General features: G+C 45.6%; 8 protein-coding genes across 8 annotated transcripts; 5 read left to right on the top strand and 3 right to left on the bottom strand.

The window, feature by feature from the left end:
- The first annotated feature begins 944 nt into the window (after nucleotides 1-944).
- Nucleotides 945-2,820, top strand: TREMEDRAFT_74563 (uncharacterized protein). The gene is made up of 5 exons (XM_007006873.1): nucleotides 945-1,169; nucleotides 1,323-1,382; nucleotides 1,508-1,724; nucleotides 1,882-2,061; nucleotides 2,312-2,820. The coding sequence occupies exons 1-5, from the start codon at nucleotides 1,083-1,085 to the stop codon at nucleotides 2,614-2,616; spliced, it is 849 nt and encodes a 282-aa protein (XP_007006935.1). The 5' UTR covers nucleotides 945-1,082; the 3' UTR covers nucleotides 2,617-2,820.
- Nucleotides 2,782-3,977, bottom strand: TREMEDRAFT_74562 (uncharacterized protein). Its single transcript, XM_007006872.1, has 3 exons — nucleotides 3,771-3,977; nucleotides 3,398-3,576; nucleotides 2,782-3,147 (listed from the first exon to the last, which is right to left on the bottom strand). Exons 1-3 carry the CDS (start codon nucleotides 3,914-3,916, stop codon nucleotides 3,008-3,010), a joined length of 465 nt encoding a protein of 154 aa, XP_007006934.1. The 5' UTR covers nucleotides 3,917-3,977; the 3' UTR covers nucleotides 2,782-3,007.
- Nucleotides 3,978-4,107: 130 nt separating this feature from the next.
- TREMEDRAFT_40498 (CAS4p) lies at nucleotides 4,108-6,994 on the top strand. The gene is made up of 13 exons (XM_007006667.1): nucleotides 4,108-4,496; nucleotides 4,587-4,648; nucleotides 4,887-4,948; nucleotides 5,005-5,052; nucleotides 5,220-5,287; nucleotides 5,333-5,401; nucleotides 5,563-5,676; nucleotides 5,734-5,817; nucleotides 5,980-6,004; nucleotides 6,049-6,161; nucleotides 6,224-6,382; nucleotides 6,548-6,619; nucleotides 6,666-6,994. The coding sequence occupies exons 1-13, from the start codon at nucleotides 4,455-4,457 to the stop codon at nucleotides 6,780-6,782; spliced, it is 1,035 nt and encodes a 344-aa protein (XP_007006729.1). The 5' UTR covers nucleotides 4,108-4,454; the 3' UTR covers nucleotides 6,783-6,994.
- A 2,026-nt stretch (nucleotides 6,995-9,020) lies between these two features.
- TREMEDRAFT_64609 (uncharacterized protein) lies at nucleotides 9,021-10,494 on the top strand (the record flags this gene model as incomplete). Its single annotated transcript, XM_007006798.1, has 3 exons — nucleotides 9,021-9,486; nucleotides 9,764-10,181; nucleotides 10,443-10,494. The coding sequence occupies 3 exons, from the start codon at nucleotides 9,021-9,023 to the stop codon at nucleotides 10,492-10,494; spliced, it is 936 nt and encodes a 311-aa protein (XP_007006860.1).
- A 952-nt stretch (nucleotides 10,495-11,446) lies between these two features.
- Nucleotides 11,447-12,722, top strand: TREMEDRAFT_64608 (uncharacterized protein; the record flags this gene model as incomplete). The annotated part of the gene is made up of 4 exons (XM_007006797.1): nucleotides 11,447-11,462; nucleotides 11,685-12,017; nucleotides 12,164-12,268; nucleotides 12,409-12,722. The coding sequence occupies 4 exons, from the start codon at nucleotides 11,447-11,449 to the stop codon at nucleotides 12,720-12,722; spliced, it is 768 nt and encodes a 255-aa protein (XP_007006859.1).
- Nucleotides 12,723-13,675: 953 nt separating this feature from the next.
- On the top strand, nucleotides 13,676-17,088 carry TREMEDRAFT_64607 (uncharacterized protein; the record flags this gene model as incomplete). Its single annotated transcript, XM_007006796.1, has 11 exons — nucleotides 13,676-13,752; nucleotides 13,813-13,920; nucleotides 13,967-14,019; nucleotides 14,076-14,416; nucleotides 14,478-14,554; nucleotides 14,600-15,095; nucleotides 15,141-15,713; nucleotides 15,766-16,092; nucleotides 16,245-16,389; nucleotides 16,512-16,829; nucleotides 16,955-17,088. The coding sequence occupies 11 exons, from the start codon at nucleotides 13,676-13,678 to the stop codon at nucleotides 17,086-17,088; spliced, it is 2,649 nt and encodes an 882-aa protein (XP_007006858.1).
- Nucleotides 17,089-17,492: 404 nt separating this feature from the next.
- Nucleotides 17,493-19,140, bottom strand: TREMEDRAFT_64606 (uncharacterized protein; the record flags this gene model as incomplete). The annotated part of the gene is made up of 8 exons (XM_007006795.1): nucleotides 17,493-17,542; nucleotides 17,850-17,947; nucleotides 17,994-18,033; nucleotides 18,352-18,373; nucleotides 18,605-18,744; nucleotides 18,769-18,923; nucleotides 19,060-19,094; nucleotides 19,126-19,140. 8 exons carry the CDS (start codon nucleotides 19,138-19,140, stop codon nucleotides 17,493-17,495), a joined length of 555 nt encoding a protein of 184 aa, XP_007006857.1.
- Nucleotides 19,141-19,577: 437 nt separating this feature from the next.
- On the bottom strand, nucleotides 19,578-21,054 carry TREMEDRAFT_64605 (uncharacterized protein; the record flags this gene model as incomplete). The annotated part of the gene is made up of 3 exons (XM_007006794.1): nucleotides 19,578-19,888; nucleotides 20,149-20,523; nucleotides 20,802-21,054. 3 exons carry the CDS (start codon nucleotides 21,052-21,054, stop codon nucleotides 19,578-19,580), a joined length of 939 nt encoding a protein of 312 aa, XP_007006856.1.
- Nucleotides 21,055-21,500: the final 446 nt, after the last annotated feature.

Below are 21,500 nucleotides of genomic sequence, written 5' to 3'. Positions count from 1 at the left end.
CTGTCTATATTGGCCTCACGATCTCGAAAATTTTCACTATTTTCACTCTCTTTTTACTCTCTTACTTCTAAAAGTTTCCTGCAAGCTGATTGGTCCAGGAGACACCAGGAAACGGCCAATATCCACCGAATGTGAGTCTCTAATACTGCATTTTCGGCTGTATCCAACAGGGGGTCTCTAATGAACAGGTACCCCCATTTTTCGACATTTATCCTCCTGAGGAGAGGTACCTACCACCCCCCCCTCTTCCACCTACTCTCCCTCCTCTTCCCTCTCAATATTGGCCTCCCTATCCATCCCAGGGGTCTTCTAGACATCCCTATGGCTCATATTATCCTCCTGGACATTGATAGATAGGAGAATGCATGGACAATGACCGGAAATGACATGGTATAGCTAATAATGACATTGACGATGTAAGAGAAGAGTGAGCAATCAGAGATCGCGGGGTTACTGAAACCCCGATCAGTGGCGAGTTCATGTCCGTCGCGTGGTCGGCGTTTTAGTAACGCCGGTGGTACGTGCCTGACTACCCTGAGTGTGGCAGGTTGTGCCCCGATTACACTGGGGTTGTGCCCGAAGTGGCTCTCGTCAAAAGTCAAAACCTGTATGAATCCACTTTCCCTCTGTTCACGTCTTCACGACCATCTGACAGTCGCTTGTACCTCTTACTCGGTCCGTAGCCCGGGTATAGGTACGATCAGAGTGTCACCACCTCCGGGAAAAAGAAAAAGCCACTGACCGAGACATATCCTGACTGCGGCGCGCTGTGGTGGTATCGCGTCCCCAAATTGGTGCCTTCGCGTTCTGTGCCTGTGTGCAATTTTGGGTGGATGTTTATCTTGTCCAAATCCCCCCTTATTCGCGTCTATTCGGATCTTAATGACCCTAGAGCTGTCTCAACATAATCAGACTTATCTTCCCCTTTCCCCCTTCCTTTCTTCCTTAAGACATAACCTACTCCACTCAAATCTCAGTATCACGCTAATCCTCAACCCTCAATCTCTAATCTCTTCTTCATCCTCTATTCTCTTACATACCCTACTACTACTACGTATCAACGACAAATACAAAAGAACAAAATGTCAACCAAGATGATGATCTTCGCTGCTTCAGCTTTAGCAAGTGCTGCTATGGCATCTGCTCAAGCTGCTCCTATGTGGCAATACGTGAGTTTTGTTTTTCGGTCGGTAAGAAGGATAATAACGCTGATATTACTCTTTCTCACTTCGATTTCAACATCCACCTACTCCCTCTCACTATGATGTCCACCCCTCAATTACTTCTGACAACCAAATCTGTGGTGGTATGTGAACATGTAGTTTCCGACGGCATGCGCAAGCGATTGTTCTCAAACGATCGAGTCTGCCTACCTTTGCGAGGTACGTAACTTTTCTCTCCTTCCTTTGTCCCTTTCACACTCATCAAAATTCGAGCATCATGACGGGATCGGAGCATCTCAATCAGAAAATGCATGAGATTTGGAAAGAACCGTTTCTGATCTCAGACTCAATACACGTCGTCTACCACGGATCAATATGCTTGTTTTTGTGAAGCATTCCCTTCCGACGCGTCGGGTTGCGCCACTTGTTTAAACTCCAACAACGCAGCTGCATTGGCTAATTTACTCACTTCGACCGTATCGGCTTGTCCCCAAGCCGAACAACAATGTTTCTTCGAATGCAGTTTCGATACTTGTGCTTCAACTGACATCGCTTGCCAATGTGAGTAATCCACAATGGGTCTATAACCCTTCTCCTCCGTCCCTTGCACTTGTTTCCACCCCTCAGATTATCCCTCCTTGCCTCCTTTTGACTATACCTCGTCTTGTCAGGACGTAACCGAGAGGGTGGCGTGAAAGGCGCAGGCACTGACACGTAGGTGACGGCGCTTACCTCGAAAACATCTACAACTGCGCTTCGTGCAACACTGCCAACAACAACACTGGTACTACCCAGATTGCCGACTTCAACGCGCTTCAATCGTCTTGTGCAGCTCAGAACTACACTGGAGCTTCGGATTCATTCACTACCGTCCCTCTTGCATCTCCTACTGGTGAAGGTGTGTTCCATCTTTCTTCTCTATCATTGTCTTTTCCTTTCATCCTCCCGACCCACACGTCCCCCTCTCGAGATCACTCTCTTCTCCCCTCTGCCCTGATGTCTTCTCCATGTGTCTGCTCCAGATCAGCGCCTAGCTGCCTCTCTACACATCCGTCAAAAACCATCCAGTCTACTCCAACGAGTGCTTTCGAAAAACTCTTTCAAAGTCCTCACCAGAAGAAACGCACGGACACTCCGCTAACACACAGATGCCTACTCTGCCCCTTCGCTGACCGCCACCGGTGGTGGAGAAGCAGCCACCGGAGATCTCACAGCATCTGGAGCTGCTACCGCCCAAAGCTCAGCTTCATCCGGTACCGCCTCCGCCTCTGCGTCCGCCACCGGTTCAGCATCGACCACTTCCAAAGCTTCCGCTTCTAAGACTTCAGCATCCGCCACCAAATCAGGCGCTTCTGCTTCTGCTTCAGCTTCCGGTACATCAGGTGCGGGAATGAACTTTGCTCCCATTGGTGGATGTCTCGCTTTGGCCGGTGCTGTTATCGCTCTTCTTTGAACGACATGACATGATGTCAACGTTGATGATTGTATGGAAGATCTGTCAATGGAGAGAGGAAAAAGAGGAGGACATATTTCAAGGACTCTTGTTTTAACACGCAATCATATTTTAAATCTTAAACACCGTCTCATTCGTAATTGCTCTTTTCTTGTATTAGCAATTCACTGGGTAATTGCGTGATGCATGCTGGTGTATTTGTATAAAATGTCACTGTTCATCCGTTCCAACCTACTTCTTCAAATCACTGAGTGAGATCTTGTACGTCGATTTCCGTTTTGACGAGGTGAGTATAATTTACTATGTCGGAATCTCGTTGTGCTATCGTTCGAAAAGATGGAATGATATGGTAGAAGAGGAAGATTGGAGGACGAAATAGACATAACAAGATTCAAGATGTGGGTAAGGGAGGTTCGGCCGGATCTGTCAATGACGGGGAAACGCCTTGACCTGCTGAGACTTCTCGAAGTCGGTTGAAAATCTCGTTTCCGGACATTTTACCTAGTTTGATCGTCCGTGCGGGAAAATCAACTGCGAGTGAGTAGACCGTCCTCGTCCCAGGTGATGGAATACAGCCTGCATAACGGGACAAAGAAGAGGACGCCCTTGAGACCTAAATCTTTATCGTAACATAGGAAAGAAGAAGGGGACAAAAGATACACGGACAATTGCGGCGGGGGGGGGGGGGGGGTGTACAAAAAGCGCTCGAGATAAAAAAACCAGCTGAGACAAAGCGAGAGGAGTAAATGGAAAAAGGAAGGGGAGAAGATCATTTACGCACAATATTCAACAAACAATTCCGGCTCTGGTTGTCCATTCTCCCACAAACTTATATCGGCTGATTTATTCTTGTCTTTCGGATCTTTGCTTTTACTTCTCGGATCAGGTATACGTTCAAATGACATTGATATGGAAGGATTGGCATAGGCTATACGTGGAGCGTAGGTTTTGATGAACTCTCTGAACATGATCAATATTATTGTCCCACTCTTTCTCTCGATAAGTTATCTCTTTTCAAGCGGTCCACGACCCTTTATCCCCATCACTGACAAGCCCAGAAAGTGTCTCGATCACGTGGAGAAAAGAAAAATGGGAGCTTGTGAGGGAGAGATGATTTGTTTGGTGGAAGAGACAAAAGTTGGATTCTCTCTCACCTTGGACCAGAAGGAGAATTCCTCGCTACGAATTTCATCTTTATCCCTTTGACAACTGAAGGTAATTGTGATGAACCTTCTCCTCTTTTCAGAGCAGATACAGCCGTTTGAAATGGTAGTCTATTCAACGCTTTGATCTTAGGCATGACGATGATGACTCGTACAGTATTGTGTTCTACTGATAATGGTAAGCTGGGTGAGTTTCTTGACGAGGATGAGAACAAATGTTGCACCGTGAGTCTTATTCGGTTAAGTAACTTCAGGGGACGGAATCAAATTTGACCACATGGCTCAGGGTTAAACTTAACTCCAGGTGCGAGTAAACTATCTTAGTGGAGTTTGGAGCTCACTGCGCCTCGACTGCGATAACAACAATTCACTCAGTTGCTTCTCTCCTGTCGATACATATACACGTATAAAACGTTCACACTCTCGACCCACTATCATCAAGTGAAGAGGTCTTAGACCGGAAAAACACCCAAAAGAGCAAAGGTGAAAAAGATCGGCCATCGCCATAGAGTCGTCGCCGAAAATCTCATTCCTTTCTTCGCGTCTTCCAGGGATACCACCAGGGTGCCGTAGTATCTCCCACCTTTCTCTCCCCTTTCACTTCTAACTCCTTCCTCTCTCTCCACGAGTGATTATTGGATTCAAGTAAGGAAAGAACGATACTAGATAAACGAAATGAGTGAACATAAAGATTTAGAAGCTAGTATCCCTCTCAATGTGAGTAGGTTTTCATCTTCTTTCCCTACATTCCCACGCTTGGGATAATGGTGAACGACTTTTAGGAGAGACACAAACTAATGATGATAGTCGATGCCACGAGCTTCTGACGTGGATATGGATTTGACTCATGGTGAGAGGATTGAAGTAAAGTGAGTGTCATGTTGCTTTTTCCAATGACAAATACCTTAATCCCTTTGACATTCTCACGTTTACGGGAGGGGGATGAGAAAGAAAAGCGAGAGGAAAAACCGGACAGGAAAGGTTAAAATTGGGGTTAAGATGGAGAGGAACTCGCGAGATGGATGTATAGCATCAATTTCGTGGTGGAGCTGTACAAAGTGGTTTGGATCGCGGGATACGGAATGTCGAAATTAGCTAACATGATAGAATCCAAGATGCTAGACCACCAAGTAATCAACCGAAGAAGATTGTCATTCCCGCTATCATCAGTGAGCATTATAGTAATGCCTATATCAGGCGAGGAAGGTCAGATATTGAATGATAGTCATACCCATTTGGATGGCATGTTCCATTTCTGTCATTCTGTACAACAGTGAGTTTTGAAATTCCTTTCCCAAGTCACCCATGAGCTTACAACTCATCACATTTCTTAATTAATCCCAATCAGTCGCGTTTGACTGATTTCATGTAGAGAAGACTACTCGATGTTCTGGGAGTGAAGAAGACGGGAGGGTTCGATGGATTTATGCTGATGAATAGAATATGTCTTTTCAAACCTCAACTTTCCCTTTCCTGTCTTCTTGACTACTTGGCATATGACCTTCTCGGTCAGTTTCTAGTCACTCCGTCGGTAACTTTACTGATAATGATAGGCCGCCTCTACTCGTATTCTGCAGCGAACGACCAACATGGTAGATGGCGCCAAGGATCTCGACATTAGCGTGAGTGATACTCCGTTGCTTCCTTTGCTACCCAACCTAAATACGTCACCTAATGTTTCTTATAAATAACTCCATCTTGACCTTTGCGTATCCTCAAACGAGGAAAAAATATGTGTCCAGAGATGGTGCGAGGGGGTTACCTGGAACGAACTGATTCCCAGCGAGATAGATGGTTGAAATCCATCCTCCCCATTGGCGCCCTCTTCTCGGGCTCATTGGTGCTGAGCAACTACGCCTATCTCACGCTTTCAGTGTCTTTTATTCAAATGCTCAAGGTGTGTTTGTCTCACTTCATCTTGTATATCGGATTGGAGCAAAGGCTGAAGTAGTAGGCTTTTAACCCGGTCGCTATCTTGTTGATCAGTTTCGCTTTCAAGATCCAAGAACCCAATGCCCGTCTCATGATGATTGTAGTGGTACGTGTCGAGTGATCCTCTTCATGATCGTTGCTGTCAAGAGCAATATCAAATAATACTCCTATACCCACTCGACTTCCGTATACCCACCACTCCCAATCTGGCTCTTCACCAACCGTCATTCGTGTAGTGTCTACGCCGTAGGATATAGCTGATCTTCAGATGATTTCCGTCGGTTGCTCATTGGGTAAGTTGTTCAAACAAGGTATTCATATCAGACTAACGCGATAGCGGCCTATGGTGAATTGCACTTTGAGATGTTCGGTTTCCTCTGTCAATGCGCTGCGGTAGCCTTCGAAGCTAGCAGATTGGTCATGATTCAGATTCTTCTTCATGGTCTCAAGGTGTGTTCATCTCTTCTCCTCGTCATGGCGCTTGGATAGCCGAACAGTAGCTGATTCGCTAGATGGACCCTCTTGTTTCACTCCACTACTACGCTCCAGTCTGTGCAGTCATCAACCTTCTCATCATTCCTTTCACCGAAGGTCTTGAACCTTTCTATGCTCTTCATAGAGTTGGTATCTTGGTGTTGTTCTCCAACGCCGGTATCGCTTTTGCCCTTAACGTGAGTGTTATCTCTTCCTCGTTCCTCTGACCTTGATCTCACTTCCCCAACCCTCTTTCTGTTCTCGACATGTACACCGGGCATCCAATGCTTCCGCTCATATGATGCGATGGACACGACAAATATTTATTTAAGTGATATACATGAGATAATACTAACATATAGGTGGCCGCCGTTTTCCTCATTTCAGTCGGCTCAGGTCTCATTCTAACTCTTGCCGGTGTGCTCAAAGATATCGTCAGTACCTCTGTTCTCTCACGCAGTTATCCCATTGACACAGAAGCTTCTCATCACTGGTTCCGTCCTCGCTTTCGGATCATCCATCACTCCTCTTCAAGTGTTTGGATATTCGATTTCTCTAGGAGGTTTGATCATGTTCAAGACTACTGGAGGGAAATGATTTCATCCCACACCTCTTCCTCTTTCACCTGAGGGCGCTCACATACCTCTTCTCATTCAGACACTTAAAACCTGTCTTCTCGTCAATCGTTGCCTCTCCCTTCTCCCGTCTTCTTCCCAAACAGTCTCCCCGTAGTAGGGAGGTAAGACGGTTTGAATACATATTATTCTTGTCTTGGTTTTGGATATGCATATTAGATAAAGTGTGGTTTCTGAAGGTATTATTTATGTCTCATACCCGTCATTCATTCCCCATCGAAACCATATCCATCGAGCATAAGAGACCAGCGAGCCAGCAACAGAGCATGACCAGCCCACCAGCATACCCGCATGATCAGGTTGATCTCAGATTGATTTTGCCGGCGCCCGATGATACCATTGAACCACGAGCTAGATACCTTGGCGTAACGCGTGACTTGGTAGTGATGTCGTGCTCATCCACCGGCCACCGGCCGTATACCGAGATCTCATGGTTCTTCTGGGGATCTGTGGATCTGTGGATATGTAAGTCATGGGGCGCGATGTGGGAACTCCGATCTCTCCCGTCTTCATTGTGAATCCTTCCCAATGACTCGTCCTTTATGGGAAAAATGGAAAATCCCATGTAAGAAGCGTTACCACCCGATCCGTCATTCCGTCATTCAACTTCCGTCTTTCAAAACTATTCAAAACACGGAGCTCCGTCTTTTGACTTTATAACCGAATGGCCCCATGATCCCCCTTAAGGTATTAGCAGTTTGAGAGAAAGTGGGGAATAATCCCTGAGACCCCACCCACGTTCTAAGGATTGTAAAGGGTCTCGAACTTTACAGATTTTGAATCGGAGAGAACAGGGCCGCGCCGAAAGGGTTTGATGTTACAATGGTAACAATGGCTCCGATTCTCCGGCCGGCTTGGTTCTTTCCAGGTCCTTAGCACGGCATCTACCCGATGTTGGTGGTACGTGAAGTGTATGATCACTTTCTTCATCAAGAACTTATCTTTATTCGTACAATCTTGTTAGTGAGGATAACAAACATTATTGAATTGACTTCTTTCATTTGGCATTTGGACTGTTTGATTGGATTGTGAGTTACCTTCTCATCAACCCTAGTATCTCGTGGTTTTCAACCCTCACATCCACACATTGATCCATTTCTATGAGTTCGTGATTCAGAACAATCTTTCAACGCTCTTCACTCACTGGATCACTGGATCACTGGACAAGAATGTTCTTGAACTGTCAAAGCGTACTGTAGAAGCTTGAAGCCAGAAGCTTAGAAGCTCTACGTTACATCCGGCCCTCGGTCCGTTTCCCGGTCATTCATCTCACTTGCCCCCCCTTCTTTCCAACTCTCATACCCCTTCAAACCCCCCTTTCATGACCCCCATACCCCCATACCCCATCCGTTTTCCCGAAGCTTCGGATCCTCATGTAATCCCCACCATCTTATCTTCTTCTTCCAATGTCCTAAATTCTTTTCTCACTTCATTCATCCTTCGGTTTCTTCGGGTTCGGGTCTTTTGTTCATCGGCTGCGGCTAAAGTTGATAATTCTTAAATACTTTGAAAGTATCTCACTTATCCTCAGCTCTTCTTCAAGGTTGCGGATCAAGAACAGAACGACGACCACGCTTGACGACTAGACGGCTTTCACTATTGCGTCACTCGGAAATTCTTCCCATTGTCTCCAATCTTTTCTTCCCACTTACCACGTCACCATCTCACTTACCACTTGAGATACCTGAGGAACATCGCTCTTGGATCAACTGCCTAAGCGACCTCAACGGGCTTGAGGAATACGACACAACGGAACGACAAGTATCTCTCGACGTTGACAAGATCCGGAGGACCAGAGGACACAAAAGTTCTTTCGGTCACACGACCTCTTCTTCATCGCATTACGACAACGTCCTTTGTACTTCTTTCCTCTCACACGTCACTTGGAGCTTTTGAACGTCGTATAGCACTCTTCACTGCTCACGCTTGGCAAGTTTAAATAGAAGGACACCTCGGATGACTAGCGACGTTGATCTCCCTCTCTATATATATTGATCGACACTCTTGTCTCACTTTCATATTCATACTAGTTACTCCACTCGTCAAGCAAGCTCCAACTTTATTATATCACAACTCCACAGATACACGACTCAACAAACGTCTCTCAAGCTCCAAAGACAAGAACTTGTTGTGAGAAAGGCAACAAGACAAACTAAACATAATAAACAGGTTAAGAAACAAGACAAGACTTTCATTCACAATGATCATGACTTCTTCCCCTGTCCTTTTACCTCATGCCCATACCGGATCCCATCCTTGTTCTCCCGCCCTCCGACCTATTCCATCTACACACACCATCCCCATCCCCCATTCCCACAATCATCCTCATTTTGGACTTAACTCTCCTCGACCAGTATTGCAGAATACAATTTCTGCACCTGTCGTCCAACAGGGTCATTCTACCGGGACATCACCCAGATCTTACGCTCGTGCACCTACCATACGTCCTTATGCTTCACCATTATGTATGAGAGGGTGTAACAAAGCTTCTGCTCAACTGTGTGGGGACGCGAAAAAGTTTGCGCACTTGGTGGTTGAGCAAATTCAGTTTGCGGGGAAAAGTGGGAAAGGCGAGATGAGGGTTGGGAGTTTGGGTACTAGTTGGGAAAAAGAAAGAGTAGAGTTGATTGTCGATGTTCCCGTTTGGAGTCCTGGTTGTTTCCAAGGTGAGTGAAATTACATCTCTTATATCATTTCACTCTTTCTTCCTCTGCTTCATATCCTACTCTACCTTCTCATCTCCACATCACTCTTCTCATCTCTCACCTGGCTTTCCCAGTCATGGCCTTCTCATTCATTCGTCTAACCCATTGATACACCTCACTCTCAGTCACTCTCCTTTCATATCTCCTTGACTGCTCTACGCAACATGTACTGTACAAAAGCTATGACGCACATTACATCATGCGTGACGTAGATCTAGATTTATATACTGATGGGAAGACCTCTCCACCCTTCACGCTTTACGTGATACGACCCTCGCTCAGACCCATTCCCTCCTTGCCTTCTTACTCGACTCTCACGGCATAGCTGGCACTTATCGTCTTCTCACCCGTGCCCCTTCTGGTCAGTCAAACAAGCATGGTTGGGGCTGTGTCCGTCTCGCACCTCGTCCTCATCCAGTGTTGCACCAGAGTCGAAGCATCAACGTGGCGTCATTAGGACGTAGTCCACCAATGTTCGGTAGAAACAGACCTTCTTTATTGTTCGATAACTTGGATGAGGATGATGACGAGGAAGAAGATGAAGAGATGGATGGGGTGATGCTCAGAAAAGGGTATATGAGTGGGGATGAAGAAGCGGAGGAGGATACGGAGCAAGTTGTGGTCCGTGAGATTGAACGGAGGGGGCTGAAAGAAGGGTGAGTGGGGTCAGAATCTTTTTCTCAACATTCACCATCTCATCGATCACACTCCAACTTATACAGCTAACTCACCTTGACATGTGGTGTCGAGTCGGGTCTCATCAACATACTTGCCTCTCTTCTCCTTTCGTACAGCTCAACTTCTCGGCTTCTCTTCCATGTCGTATTTTCCTCCAGAGAATGGCGATCGTCACTGCAGCAGGCCAGTTATCAGTCGAATAGATAACGATCGATGAGAGAATATAGGCTAATCATAAGTCAAGCGTTCCTCATGACACTCCACGGTCAACCGGCTCTCATCTTGACTTGAAGATTCATATTGTAACATCACCAAACATCCTTGTTCATTTATCTGTTCCATATCAAATCAAAGATCTTCCAAACGGTTTCATCTTGGTTCTTTATTTGACTCGTGACATGCTTCCACTCAATAAAAATATGTTTGCCATCATTATCACATAAATTGTTATGTATAACGTGCTATTTGTATACTGATCTGGTCAATTGTCTTATGAATCTTCTTCCACTAACTGTCTCACATCTGACATCTGATATTCCACATCTGACCAATCATCCTAAGGAAGCTGACACTAACCAAACATTTATCCTGCCAGACACTAACCAAACATTTATCTTACTATTCCATCAAACGAAATGATCTCGCATTGACAGTACAACCCCAGCCTCACTCCGTACTCAATTGTACTATTCCCCTTGGCTATACAGGTACGCATAGGACATTTCGGTCAATCTCACCATTCATCCTGTCTCTACTTGTCATATAACCCCTTCCTCACGATTACGTTATTCGGAAAGATCGTCATTCTTGCAACACACGTCAAACCTGGACCCACTCATATTCTTCGAATTGACATCAAGACGCGACGAAAGGACTCAATATGACTTTCACTCTTGAGTCAAACATCAAAGGATGTCATTCCAAGGCGTTTCGAAATCAACAAAGGATCTTCCTTCTCCTTCCTTTTCCCTTAAGTTCTCCTCTTATGCAAGTACCGGTGTCATTCCTCTCCTCTTGCTATACTGACACCATTGGTGTCAATCCGATATACAATCATCTATCGAATCGACTGCAATTTACCATTCCTCTGAAAGCTGTACTCGATAAATCGGTCCTTTTTTTCTAAACGGAAACATTGGTCAGACGTTCGACTTTGCTTCAGATTTGGACGTCACGTCAGGTCGGGTGATTCTTGCTGCCGTCAGATTCCAGGAGCTAGATCAGAGGGAAGCAGGAAGTTAAGATGTCGCTGGGTAGAAGTGAGTAACTCTTATTCTCTTTCCTTTTCGCCCTTTAGCTGAGTTCTCTCGACATCCATTGACCCAAGATGATCCCACCTTCTTGAAGATACTTGTCATTTCAATGGTATCAGAAGTTATCTCCTTCGGTTCATTCATCATACCAACATCCTTTTCCTAATGATCTCGTTCGTCCATTTCCTATGTTCATTGCTCTAGGTAGGAATTGACGCTCATCAGTAGAACTCCGTAAGAAAAGAGCGGATCTCCCATTAGCTCAAGAAAATCCTTTAGAACCTATTTTCACTCAACCTGTCAAAACTACCTCCACTCCACTTGTGGTTTTACCCACCTCAAGTTCAAGTTCAACTTCAAGTTCGACTTCAAGTTCAGGTTCGATATCTAAATCTTCACTATTGTCAAGTTCCTCTTCCTCCTCGTCTGGCTCTAAGTTGAGTACGTCGAGTATATCAAGTACGTCAAAGTCTTCAATTTTGTCCAGTAGTACGAAATCTACGAGTGTTGTCAAGCCTGTTATTACGGAGACGAGTACGACTAGTAGTGCTGGATATATTTGTGAGTTCTCTCTTCTCTGCTCTTCTCTGCTCTTCACCATCTATCTATCGTGCTTAGCCGTGCATCGTGCACTAATTTAGGTCAATCATCCCTTGCGTAATGTCCATTTTCAGCGACCTGTTAGAGGAGGAAACGACTGATTTCAGTTTTGACTACTTTCAACGCTGATTTTCCCGTGGAAACTTATACTAGTACTGCTCAGTCTAATCATGTGGGATATGTTTTCGTGCATAATCAACTTGAGGATAGTAGTGAGTCATCAATCATTCCACTTCACTCTTCGTCACACTTTCCAATGGTCGTATCAGGTCCGTGAATTCACACCAATTTACAACCAAAAGAAGTTGGGTCATGAGACAATATGATGATCTTGGATATCACTAAACCCCAGCTATCCTCTTCGTCATCTTCCTAGCCGCATTCTTCCTCTTCACAGCTTGTATAATCCGTCTCACCCGATGGACAGACTCTCGTTTTGGTAAAGCGAAAGAAGATACCATGCTGAGTGATGATATGAGATGGGCCGAAGGACGTGAAGTGATCGAAAAAAGGGTAGTGTGGCAAGTCAGAGAACATGATCGTGTTTCAGAAGATAACGAACCGCTCATGAGACCTGGAATGAATGTTGGGTCTAAACCATTAAGACCTTCTCAGAACGGTCGGAATAGAGTAGGGAATGGACCTAGTAAATTGAGATTAGGTTGATCGTATGGGACTTGACTTGTTTGGAATCAAATAAAGCTTCGATCTTTTATTTAATGATATTTGACCTGTTGTTTGTTTCTCAGACGGATTGGGAATATTTAGAGGGGTCAACATGTAGTTTTGAGATGGATACCTCTATTCGCTACTTTTCATGTTCATTTCAACCACTCGTATGAACAAGTGCCACAAAGTGAAATGGTACCTGAATTATAGTTAACGCCGATGACCTGACTTGACCCCGGTTGAATGGTTGCCTCCCCCCCTCCCCCCCCTTGTGCCCATGCCTCATAAGTCACTTACGACTATATGACCCACTCGCCCTTGCTTCTTTCCCTATTGACTTCCTCAAAACAACTCGGATTCTCTCATATCATCATCCTACGTGTTCACTCGTTCCCCCGAGAGAGTTGTGCGTTGCAGGTACGCTACACGAGAACCAAAAACATCAACCTCTTTGTCGGAGATCGTTTTCGGTCACTCGGTCCCTTCTTCCTCGCCTCCCTTTAACACCCTTTAGTCCAATCCTGAATTCGTGAGTTATCTCTTTTATTGATTCAGTCACATAAACCATTCCCTCGTGTCTTATACTCTTCCTCATGCCCATATCACTTGTAAGCTTTTACTAGTTCATTGAGGACAGAGAAGATCCTTACTTCTTTCCGAACACGCGATATATATACCCTCCCCCCTTGCCCCTCCTCCCCACCTCATTCGAAATACTTTTACTTGTTCAAATACGCGCTCATCACTCCTTGTGACATATTCTGCGCCCTCTTACCCGAGCTACTATCCCCATTGTCATTCCGTTCTCACTGCTTTCTGCTCTCCCCAGTGCTATTTGACCTCATGACTGACCGTCAGAACAATCTGACACGCTCATAACGCATTGCACACTCCCTCACGACACTATTTCGACTTTTCCTAAATCGCACATAACGACAACGTGACGAGATATGGTAGCTGCCTCTGGGCGGGGGCGCGGTAGAGGTGGAGGGAATGCTGGTGCTCCACGAGGAGGACCACATGAAAGGTGAGTTCTCTTCTTCTACCCACTCTCACCATATATCTTCCAGATTGCGCTGACCTTCAGACGTGGGTCTTGGAGAGGTGGACCTCCCTCTCTGGGAGGTATGCCAAGAGGAGCCTCGCCCGTCGTCCCTGGCTCTGGACAGAGCCCGATGCCAACCATTACAGACCAGTAAGCGACTTCATTCACTACCCAACAATCACGCTGACATACGCAGCATGAATGATCTTCGCCGAATTCCTGGAAACCCTTCACCCGTTCCAGGAAAAGGTCAGCATTTCTTTATCTCCGAGTAGAGGGAGTGGAGAATGAAAACTGATAATCAGGCTTCATGACAGATAGTGATATATCAAACGCCAATTTTTCAAGTTCAAACTCACAACGTGAACTTCAGCCCTGGTACGCCGACGATCCACTTGCACCGCCAAACGGTCCGAGACACTCGGGTCCACAGGGTCATGGTCATTCCAATGGTTCAACTGGACGAGATGCCGAGACTTTCGGACAAGCCAATGTGCCTTGGGATCAATTTGAGACCAACGCCAGGTTGTTCGGTACCAAGACCAGTTACCAAGAAGAAATTTATACCACCAAGCTGAACCGAGCTGCTCCTGATTTCCGGAAACGTGAGAAAGAGGCGGAGCGTTTGGCGAATGAAATCTTGAACGTAAGTCAAGTTCGTCGTCCGGCGTTCATGCCCAGGATGACAATGTATGCTAACAACTCAGCAATCCACAATCAATCCCCATCTCGCTGAGGAGCGGAACCAAGAGATCGAGGATTGGGCGAAGGATGATGAAGAAAAGTAAATAACCCTTCACGGTCACCGGTGTCGAGCTGATCGCGTCAGGTATTCTGGGGTCATCCGACCTGTCAAAGACAAAGAAGCCGTGATCATGCCAGCTCGGAGTGCGAACGCTTATGTTCCTCCTGGGGCTCGTAAATCCGGTGCTGGCGGTCTACCTCAAATCGCTCCGAGGGCGTCTTTGTCATCCACTCCCACCAATGGTACGGCGTCTGCAGTCAATGGGGGAGTCAACGGCACGTCAACGCCGGATCCTGCCCCTGTCACTCCTTCTGCCCCAACTCCAGCGGTGACGTCTCCTCCTCCTGTGGCTCCCTCCCCGGCCCTTGCTCCTCCGGCCAGACATGCGCCAACTGGGCCCGCGAGAAGGACCAGCGACGTTGCCGCACCTAAGCCCGTCGTTGCTAGCGCCACTCTTGCCCCTTCTGCTCCCACTGTCAACGAGACGAAACCTGCTTCGACTGGCCCTGAAGCCACGCCGGGTTCGACGGTCCCTGCGGTGACTCAACTGCCAACTGTTCCACAGGCTCTACCGGCCAAGGTCAGTGCAGAGCTTTCGGGACACATACGGTCGCTGACCATACAGGAGACTCGACCAGGTGTGGTGGATAGTTTCCGCCAATTTGTAGGTACCGAGAGGGAGCGCGCAGAAGCGAGAAAACAATCCATCAACAAGTCTGAACGCGAACGTCAACTAGCAGATCTGAAAAGCTTCCAAGCCACCTTCCAGGTTCCCCTCCCGATGCCAAAAGATATTCTCCCTATACTGGCCAAAGATGAGGAGAAGCAAAAAGCCATCGAAGCTCAAGCCGCAAAGTCTTTGGCGAACGCTAAAGCTGTCGCGGAGGCAAGACGAACTTCCAAAGATATGAGTAAGGAGGTCAAAGCTGGTCTTCCGAAGAAGATTATAATGCGCATACCAGAAATTCCGCCTTTCAACCCCGTTAACCGAAAACCTCCTTCCGTGCCCGTTACAGAGTCTGCGAGAAAAGATGTCCCTCAAGTCACTTCACCTGCCCCTACAGACGTATCTCAAACCAGTGCGGCGGTCGCAAAGCTCAACGTGCGAGCGAGCGCCTTCATCCCCAACCCCCATGCTTCGACATTCAAACCTGGTCAATCGTCCACTTCACCTCAGGTCAAAAATGTTCAACCATCCGTAAGTCCATTTTCCATTCGTCTGATGATGTTGAAGGCGTGCTTATCCACAGCCCACCGCATCCGACCGTCCTCTAGCCAAACAGAACCCTTTCTTCCGTGACACCCCACCTCGTCGGATACAGCACATCGACCCACGAGCAGACTTCAATCCATGGCGTCACGGTCAAGTACCTCTGGCCAACACGGTCGAGCCGCAGTGGCCCTACACCGGACGTAGAGCTCATGCACCGTTCTCCGGTGGTCCCATGAGTCCGGGTGTTTCAGGACCTTTTGACGAAGGTGGACCGAGTGGACCGCACATGGGACAACAGGGACCTCCGATGATGCAGGGTATGCCTCCGAACTTTCCTCCGTATTACCGGTATGGACCTAATCAGGTGAGTGAGGATTTTACAGCTTTTCTTTGTCCACATTGATGTTCCTGACTGAGTGTTTCACCGTTGTTGGCATGTCATCACCTGTTTGGTGACGGATGCGTTGGTCGGCGAGAGGAGAGATCGAGATAAGGGGTTGATGATTGACATCACAGGGCATGCCACCGGGAATGCAAATGCAGATGAACAATGGTCAGATGTTCTCCCCTCCACCTCATTTCCAACAACTCCCAGGACATCCTGGTCACCCGGGTCCACCTATGCAACAGCCAATGGGCGGGCCTCCTCCACCCAACGGCAGTGAGTTTTTATTTTCTTCCGCCTCACATCTCTTCGACACTCCGCTGGCGAGATTTTGCCCTTGAGTGTCCATTCTGCGAACTCTCTGAGCCTGTCTTGTCCCTCATATTCTTAATCGTCAGGACTCCTCCCTGCGTTGTCATATGTGGCATCCATCCTGGAATTGTATCCGCCCAGCACGCAGGCACGAAGTTCACAGCGTGCTTTTGGAACTCGTGTTGACCTCGCAGTGCCAATGTACTTCCAAAATGGTATGCCTCAGCATCCACAATTCATACCTCCACAACACATGCAGTATCACCCCCATACCCCTCAACGAAACGGTCCGATGATGAACGGTCAACCTCCTCCACATGGAGGTCAAATGTTTTTCCCCACTCCGCCCACCCATAACCTGCCTCAGATGCCTGTGATCGGGTCTCCTCTTCAAACGCCTCACAGTGGGTGTTATTCTTTACCTTCACACCCTCTCGATGTTCATTGCCCCTGATTTCAACTTTCACCCACGTAATATACCACTGTGTGATCGAATCTGATAATAAGAAAATGGAGGTCTGACAAATAGCTGCTATCCAACATCAACTACCTTTCCCCGGTCAACCACCCAACCTACCTGGTCAACCCTTCGTCCCTTTACAACCCCAACCACCACCACTCGGACAGACACAGTCATATGAGAGCACGGCGAGTACGCATTAGGGATCTGTTTTGCAGGGATGGGGTTGAAGTTGTCATGTGCAGATGCATTCATCATTACACTTTTGGGATTGGCTTGTGATGCTACTCAGCCGCTCGAATCTCAGCTTTTATCGTGGTCATCCTCACCGTGGCTACCCTATGATATTCATTTATGAGGACTTTTTTTCGCCTAGAATGTCCTTTGCACACAAAATATGAAGCCGTTGAGTTCTTTTTGAACGAATACTGTAATCATCATGATTGTTTCCGGACAGAGGGGTCGAAGCAAGAAAAAGGTACGATGCATCAATCATCCCTACGAAATCTTCAATAAGTCAATATCATATCCTGCACCCATGTCCAATAATCCTCGTCCCTATCCAAGAAATCATCAAGCGTCCAACACTACAGAGCGAGCAGTGGGATTAAAACAGCGCGTCACAGCAAAGTTCTTCGGCACAACAACAACATAGTGCTATATTGTCAGTTCATTGTTTTCTGGGTTGATATCATTTCCACATCTTCTCATTTGATCCGAGTGTTCTTTACACATCTTCCAACTTGATCCAAGTGTTTTTTGACAGAAACAAATACGAATGATCATATGAATTATGACAACAGGGGGTATGATTGGAATATGTCAAGAGATGGGAGATAATATTATTCTTTTGAAAATTTGTTAAAGTTGAGTACAATGAGGAGATATGATCTAGAAAAAGATGATATAGAAGACAACAAATATGATATGATATGATTGAGTCAAAACGAAAAAAAAAACTCACCCCCAGCACAACAAGCTAAACAACCTTCACCTCCTCCACCAGATTTACGAGGAGGTTGTTGTTGTACATAAACCGGTTGAGGCATAGGTTGAGGTTGACTGTTTATCAATGGGGTTCTTCTCATATAGTTTTTAGGAGACTCACTATTCTGTTTCGGTCGGAAAGTTCAAAGAGATGATGTTAGCTTTGAGATTCATCAAACTTCTTCATAGCCGCGATCGTTCTTCCTTTTTTACCTTTTGCTTTTCATTGTCACGAGTGATGTTTGATTCTGTTTTATCTCGAGTTTGAATGACTCCCTAACCTCCTAGCCCCTATCCAGCTAACCCCCTAACCAGCGAAGCCCCTAATAAAGCTGAAAAGGGTGAAGTGAGAAAGATATCGGGAAAAAGATAAGGAGAAGTGTGAAAAGAGTCATGAGATAGGAAGGGAAATGTAAAGGGGGAAAGGAAATGATATAGAGTAAAACAGGGGAGAGAAAGCGGAAAGAGGGAGAACGTACGACCTGGTTGTTGATATGATTGCTATTTGTCAGTTAAGACTTCATTCTTGGAAGTTCTCTCGCGTGGGTGGTATGTACAATATCGACCTCGTGGTGTGACTGAAGATTAAGGGATTATAGGCCGTGATGAGAGTGTCATAAACACGAAGCGGTTGATTTTGTGAACGTGGGTGAATTTCTGAAAGAACACACCGCAGGGGATACATGTGACGAGCAGAGGATAGAGGAGAAGAGAGAGAAGGTGAAAGCTTACAGGTGGTGGTGGTGGATAATAACCACCTTGTTGACCATAAGGTTGACCATATTGCTGTTGACCATATTGAGGTTGACCATATTGTTGTTGACCGTATTGAGGTCTATCGTCAATAATTTTATCCTTCATTCCCATGACGCCTCCATATATCCATCATCTTTAACCATGATCTCTCTCTCTCTCTCTTAGAACATGATCCCTATGTCCTGTCCTTGACATTCGAAGACCTTTCAGATGGATGTTTTCTACCAAAAAAGGATGAGATCCGGATATGTCGGCGTGAGTAGGTCCGTAACTGAGTAAGTAGCCCGACACTAGACTACCGTCAAAGCTCTGACATCCTTAGACCTTCAAAAGATGAGAAATCATTTTCATTACACGTTGAATGACTTCTTTGTGTGAACAAGTAAGAGAGGGATAATACAATAGGAGGATGGACGAATTGATGAACTGACTGATTACCGTAATACTGAACCCCGTCAGTATCATCCTCTTCTCGTAGTTACATTGAGAAAACTCACATCTTTAGCAGACATGATATCTCTTTCTGTCCTCTAATTTCAACGAATGTTATTGGAGGAAAACCCAGTGTATCACAGGGTTAGATGATATGGAGAAAGTTGAAAAGTGTTGTACTGTATGGTGGAGTGGGCGATGCACAAGTGACCAACGGGTCAAAATTTCAGGGTAAAAGGGTCCAATTCCGGAGTCGAACACGTCCAAAATCCAAAATAAGTACCCTTTCCTCTCTAAATTCGTGTTCTTCTTTCACCTTATACTCGTCTTCTTTTTTGACAAATTCAGAATGATAGGACAATCCAGAAGCAGATGAGACTAAGTCAAGAGATCAATTTCGGAACAACAGTACAGTACAGTACAGTACAGGTCGGTTCTTACCTAGACGATCGACGAAAGAGATTAAGAAACAAAGAAACAAGACCAAATTCCCTAATGCATAAACAACTTTTTTTTTCTATCTCTTTCTTCGTCTACGTCTTTCATGAGCCATCGTATCTTCACTCGCATCCGCTCTCGTACCTCCCCCTTTATTCGAATCTTTACCTCCGGATCCACCTCCTTGACCTCGTTCTGCCGCATTGACAGGATTGTCAGAAGAACCACAACAACTCATCCCGCAACAACCCGTACCGCAACATCCTCCAAAGCATGATTTGAAGTATGGTAAGAGATCGTGGTTGATGAAGAATTTATGAGTTTTGGAATTTGGGGCAGTGTAATCTAAGACCCAACAGAAGAATAGAAGGATGGAAGATACCCATAAGGCTGGACATCAGCTAAAGCAAGTCTCTCCCACCCATGTTCACGTATGTTCCTCTCGACCATCATACTGATAGTGACATGATCACAATAGGGTTTATTTCATGTTGATAAAGCTCGTATAACTCGAAATCTGATGGAAAGGATAGAGATAAATGTCAAGCAAAGAGAAGATGAATTAGCCGTACGAAAAATCCGAAGAAGCAGTCAGATATCGAAAGCAAGATGGAAAAGGTTGTGAAATTGAAGAAAGCTGAATAACTTACCAGCTAAACCAGATCCAACAACAGCCCAACCAACACTCCCAGCTCCTTTAGCTTGATTAGCTACATAAGAAGCTTTACAAGCTAAAGCAAATACCAAAATCGCTTCTACACCAAGATACAACCTCGTCACTGCGTATGCGTATCTAGCGAATTTATGTCCCCATTTATTAGATTCAGTCGATGAAGGTGGTGGTCGGAAAAAACGAGCGAAAGAAAAGATAAAGAGGATCATGGTCATGTAAAATGCTGCTAAACATCCGAGACCGAGAGTTAGGAAAAGAGATGGGATATCAACACCTGGTAAGGTTGGACTTGATGATGATGATGATGAGGTTGATGCGGTTAGGTAAGTACAACTTGATTGTGTACATGATTCTGAAATTTAGCCCCAGGCATGTGATAAGACAGCTAGGAAAATGATATTCCGTTTTTCACAGAATATCTTGGAACATCTTCCCCACGACTAACGAATTGATCAAATAGGACGTGAGAATAAGGATGATGATGATGATGAGTGACTTCAGGGAGAATAAAGAGATTCAATGCTTCACGAGAGTACGCTTATAACGCCGATGAGATATCTTGGAGTGGTGGAGGAGGAGGTAGAAGGAAAAACGGGGGGTGAAGGGAGAGAAAGAAGGAATTTGACTCACGTAATGTACCAACATAAATCCCATCTTTACTATCCCTAACTATAGCCCAAGTCGTAGCTGAACCAAAACATACTAAACCTAATAAAATCAAAATCACAAATTCTAATATCCATAAATTCAATGAAATGGGATATGAATCCGTTCTATTCCGAGTTTTCTTTTCTTTATCTCCTGGATCTGTACCAGAATCGATTGTCTCGGTAGTGGTTTTCTCTCGATTCTTGCCTTTCGTAGTTGGAGGTTTTTCGGTCATGTTCGTACTTTCTCTCGTATCAACTTAAAATATCTCTAACAAATCCAACTTCGATGTTTGATGTTATATACTTCTACACAATACGCTTGGTCTTATCGTTTTATCAAATCTCGGTCAATGGTCCATATAACAAATGGTATTTCAATCGCCAATCGATGATGATTTTCAACGAATGGTTGAGATTTATCCGGCGAGTGACCTTCTCTTGCTGACAATTTAAACGATGTGGGTTTTTGATCTTAAGGAAGAATTTTGATAGTATCAGCACCAGGCTTCAAACTCCCTTGATAGATAATATGATATGACAAAGTATCAAACCAAACACCGACCTGACATTTCACGAATAGACGAATGAAAGAGAAACATCAATAACATCAACCATCATTGACTCCACCCATCCTACCAATATGAGAAAGAAAGACAAGGGATAAGGGAAGAAGAGAATG

This window comes from Tremella mesenterica (genome assembly GCF_000271645.1).
Source record: "Tremella mesenterica DSM 1558 unplaced genomic scaffold TREMEscaffold_11, whole genome shotgun sequence".
NCBI lineage: Eukaryota > Fungi > Basidiomycota > Tremellomycetes > Tremellales > Tremellaceae > Tremella > Tremella mesenterica.
The sequence above is the reverse complement of the archived record's forward strand: the minus strand, read 5'-3'. Positions and strand labels throughout refer to the sequence as shown.

Excerpts from the sequence above, each read along its gene's own strand:
- TREMEDRAFT_74562 (XM_007006872.1), bottom strand. The coding sequence starts at position 3,916 with ATGCCTAAGATCAAAGCGTTGAATAGACTACCATTTCAAACGGCTGTA. Across the intron at positions 3,577-3,770 it reads AATTCTCCTTCTGGTCCAAG|AGAGTTCATCAAAACCTACG; the intron begins GTGAGAGAGAAT and ends GATCATGTTCAG. Across the intron at positions 3,148-3,397 it reads GGAATTGTTTGTTGAATATT|TTGATTTTCCCGCACGGACG; the intron begins GTGCGTAAATGA and ends ACTCACTCGCAG.
- TREMEDRAFT_40498 (XM_007006667.1), top strand. The coding sequence starts at position 4,455 with ATGAGTGAACATAAAGATTTAGAAGCTAGTATCCCTCTCAAT. Across the intron at positions 4,497-4,586 it reads AAGCTAGTATCCCTCTCAAT|TCGATGCCACGAGCTTCTGA; the intron begins GTGAGTAGGTTT and ends TAATGATGATAG. Across the intron at positions 6,162-6,223 it reads TTCTTCTTCATGGTCTCAAG|ATGGACCCTCTTGTTTCACT; the intron begins GTGTGTTCATCT and ends CTGATTCGCTAG.
- TREMEDRAFT_74563 (XM_007006873.1), top strand. The coding sequence starts at position 1,083 with ATGTCAACCAAGATGATGATCTTCGCTGCTTCAGCTTTAGCAAGTGCT. Across the intron at positions 1,383-1,507 it reads AGTCTGCCTACCTTTGCGAG|ACTCAATACACGTCGTCTAC; the intron begins GTACGTAACTTT and ends TTCTGATCTCAG. Across the intron at positions 1,725-1,881 it reads AACTGACATCGCTTGCCAAT|GTGACGGCGCTTACCTCGAA; the intron begins GTGAGTAATCCA and ends ACTGACACGTAG.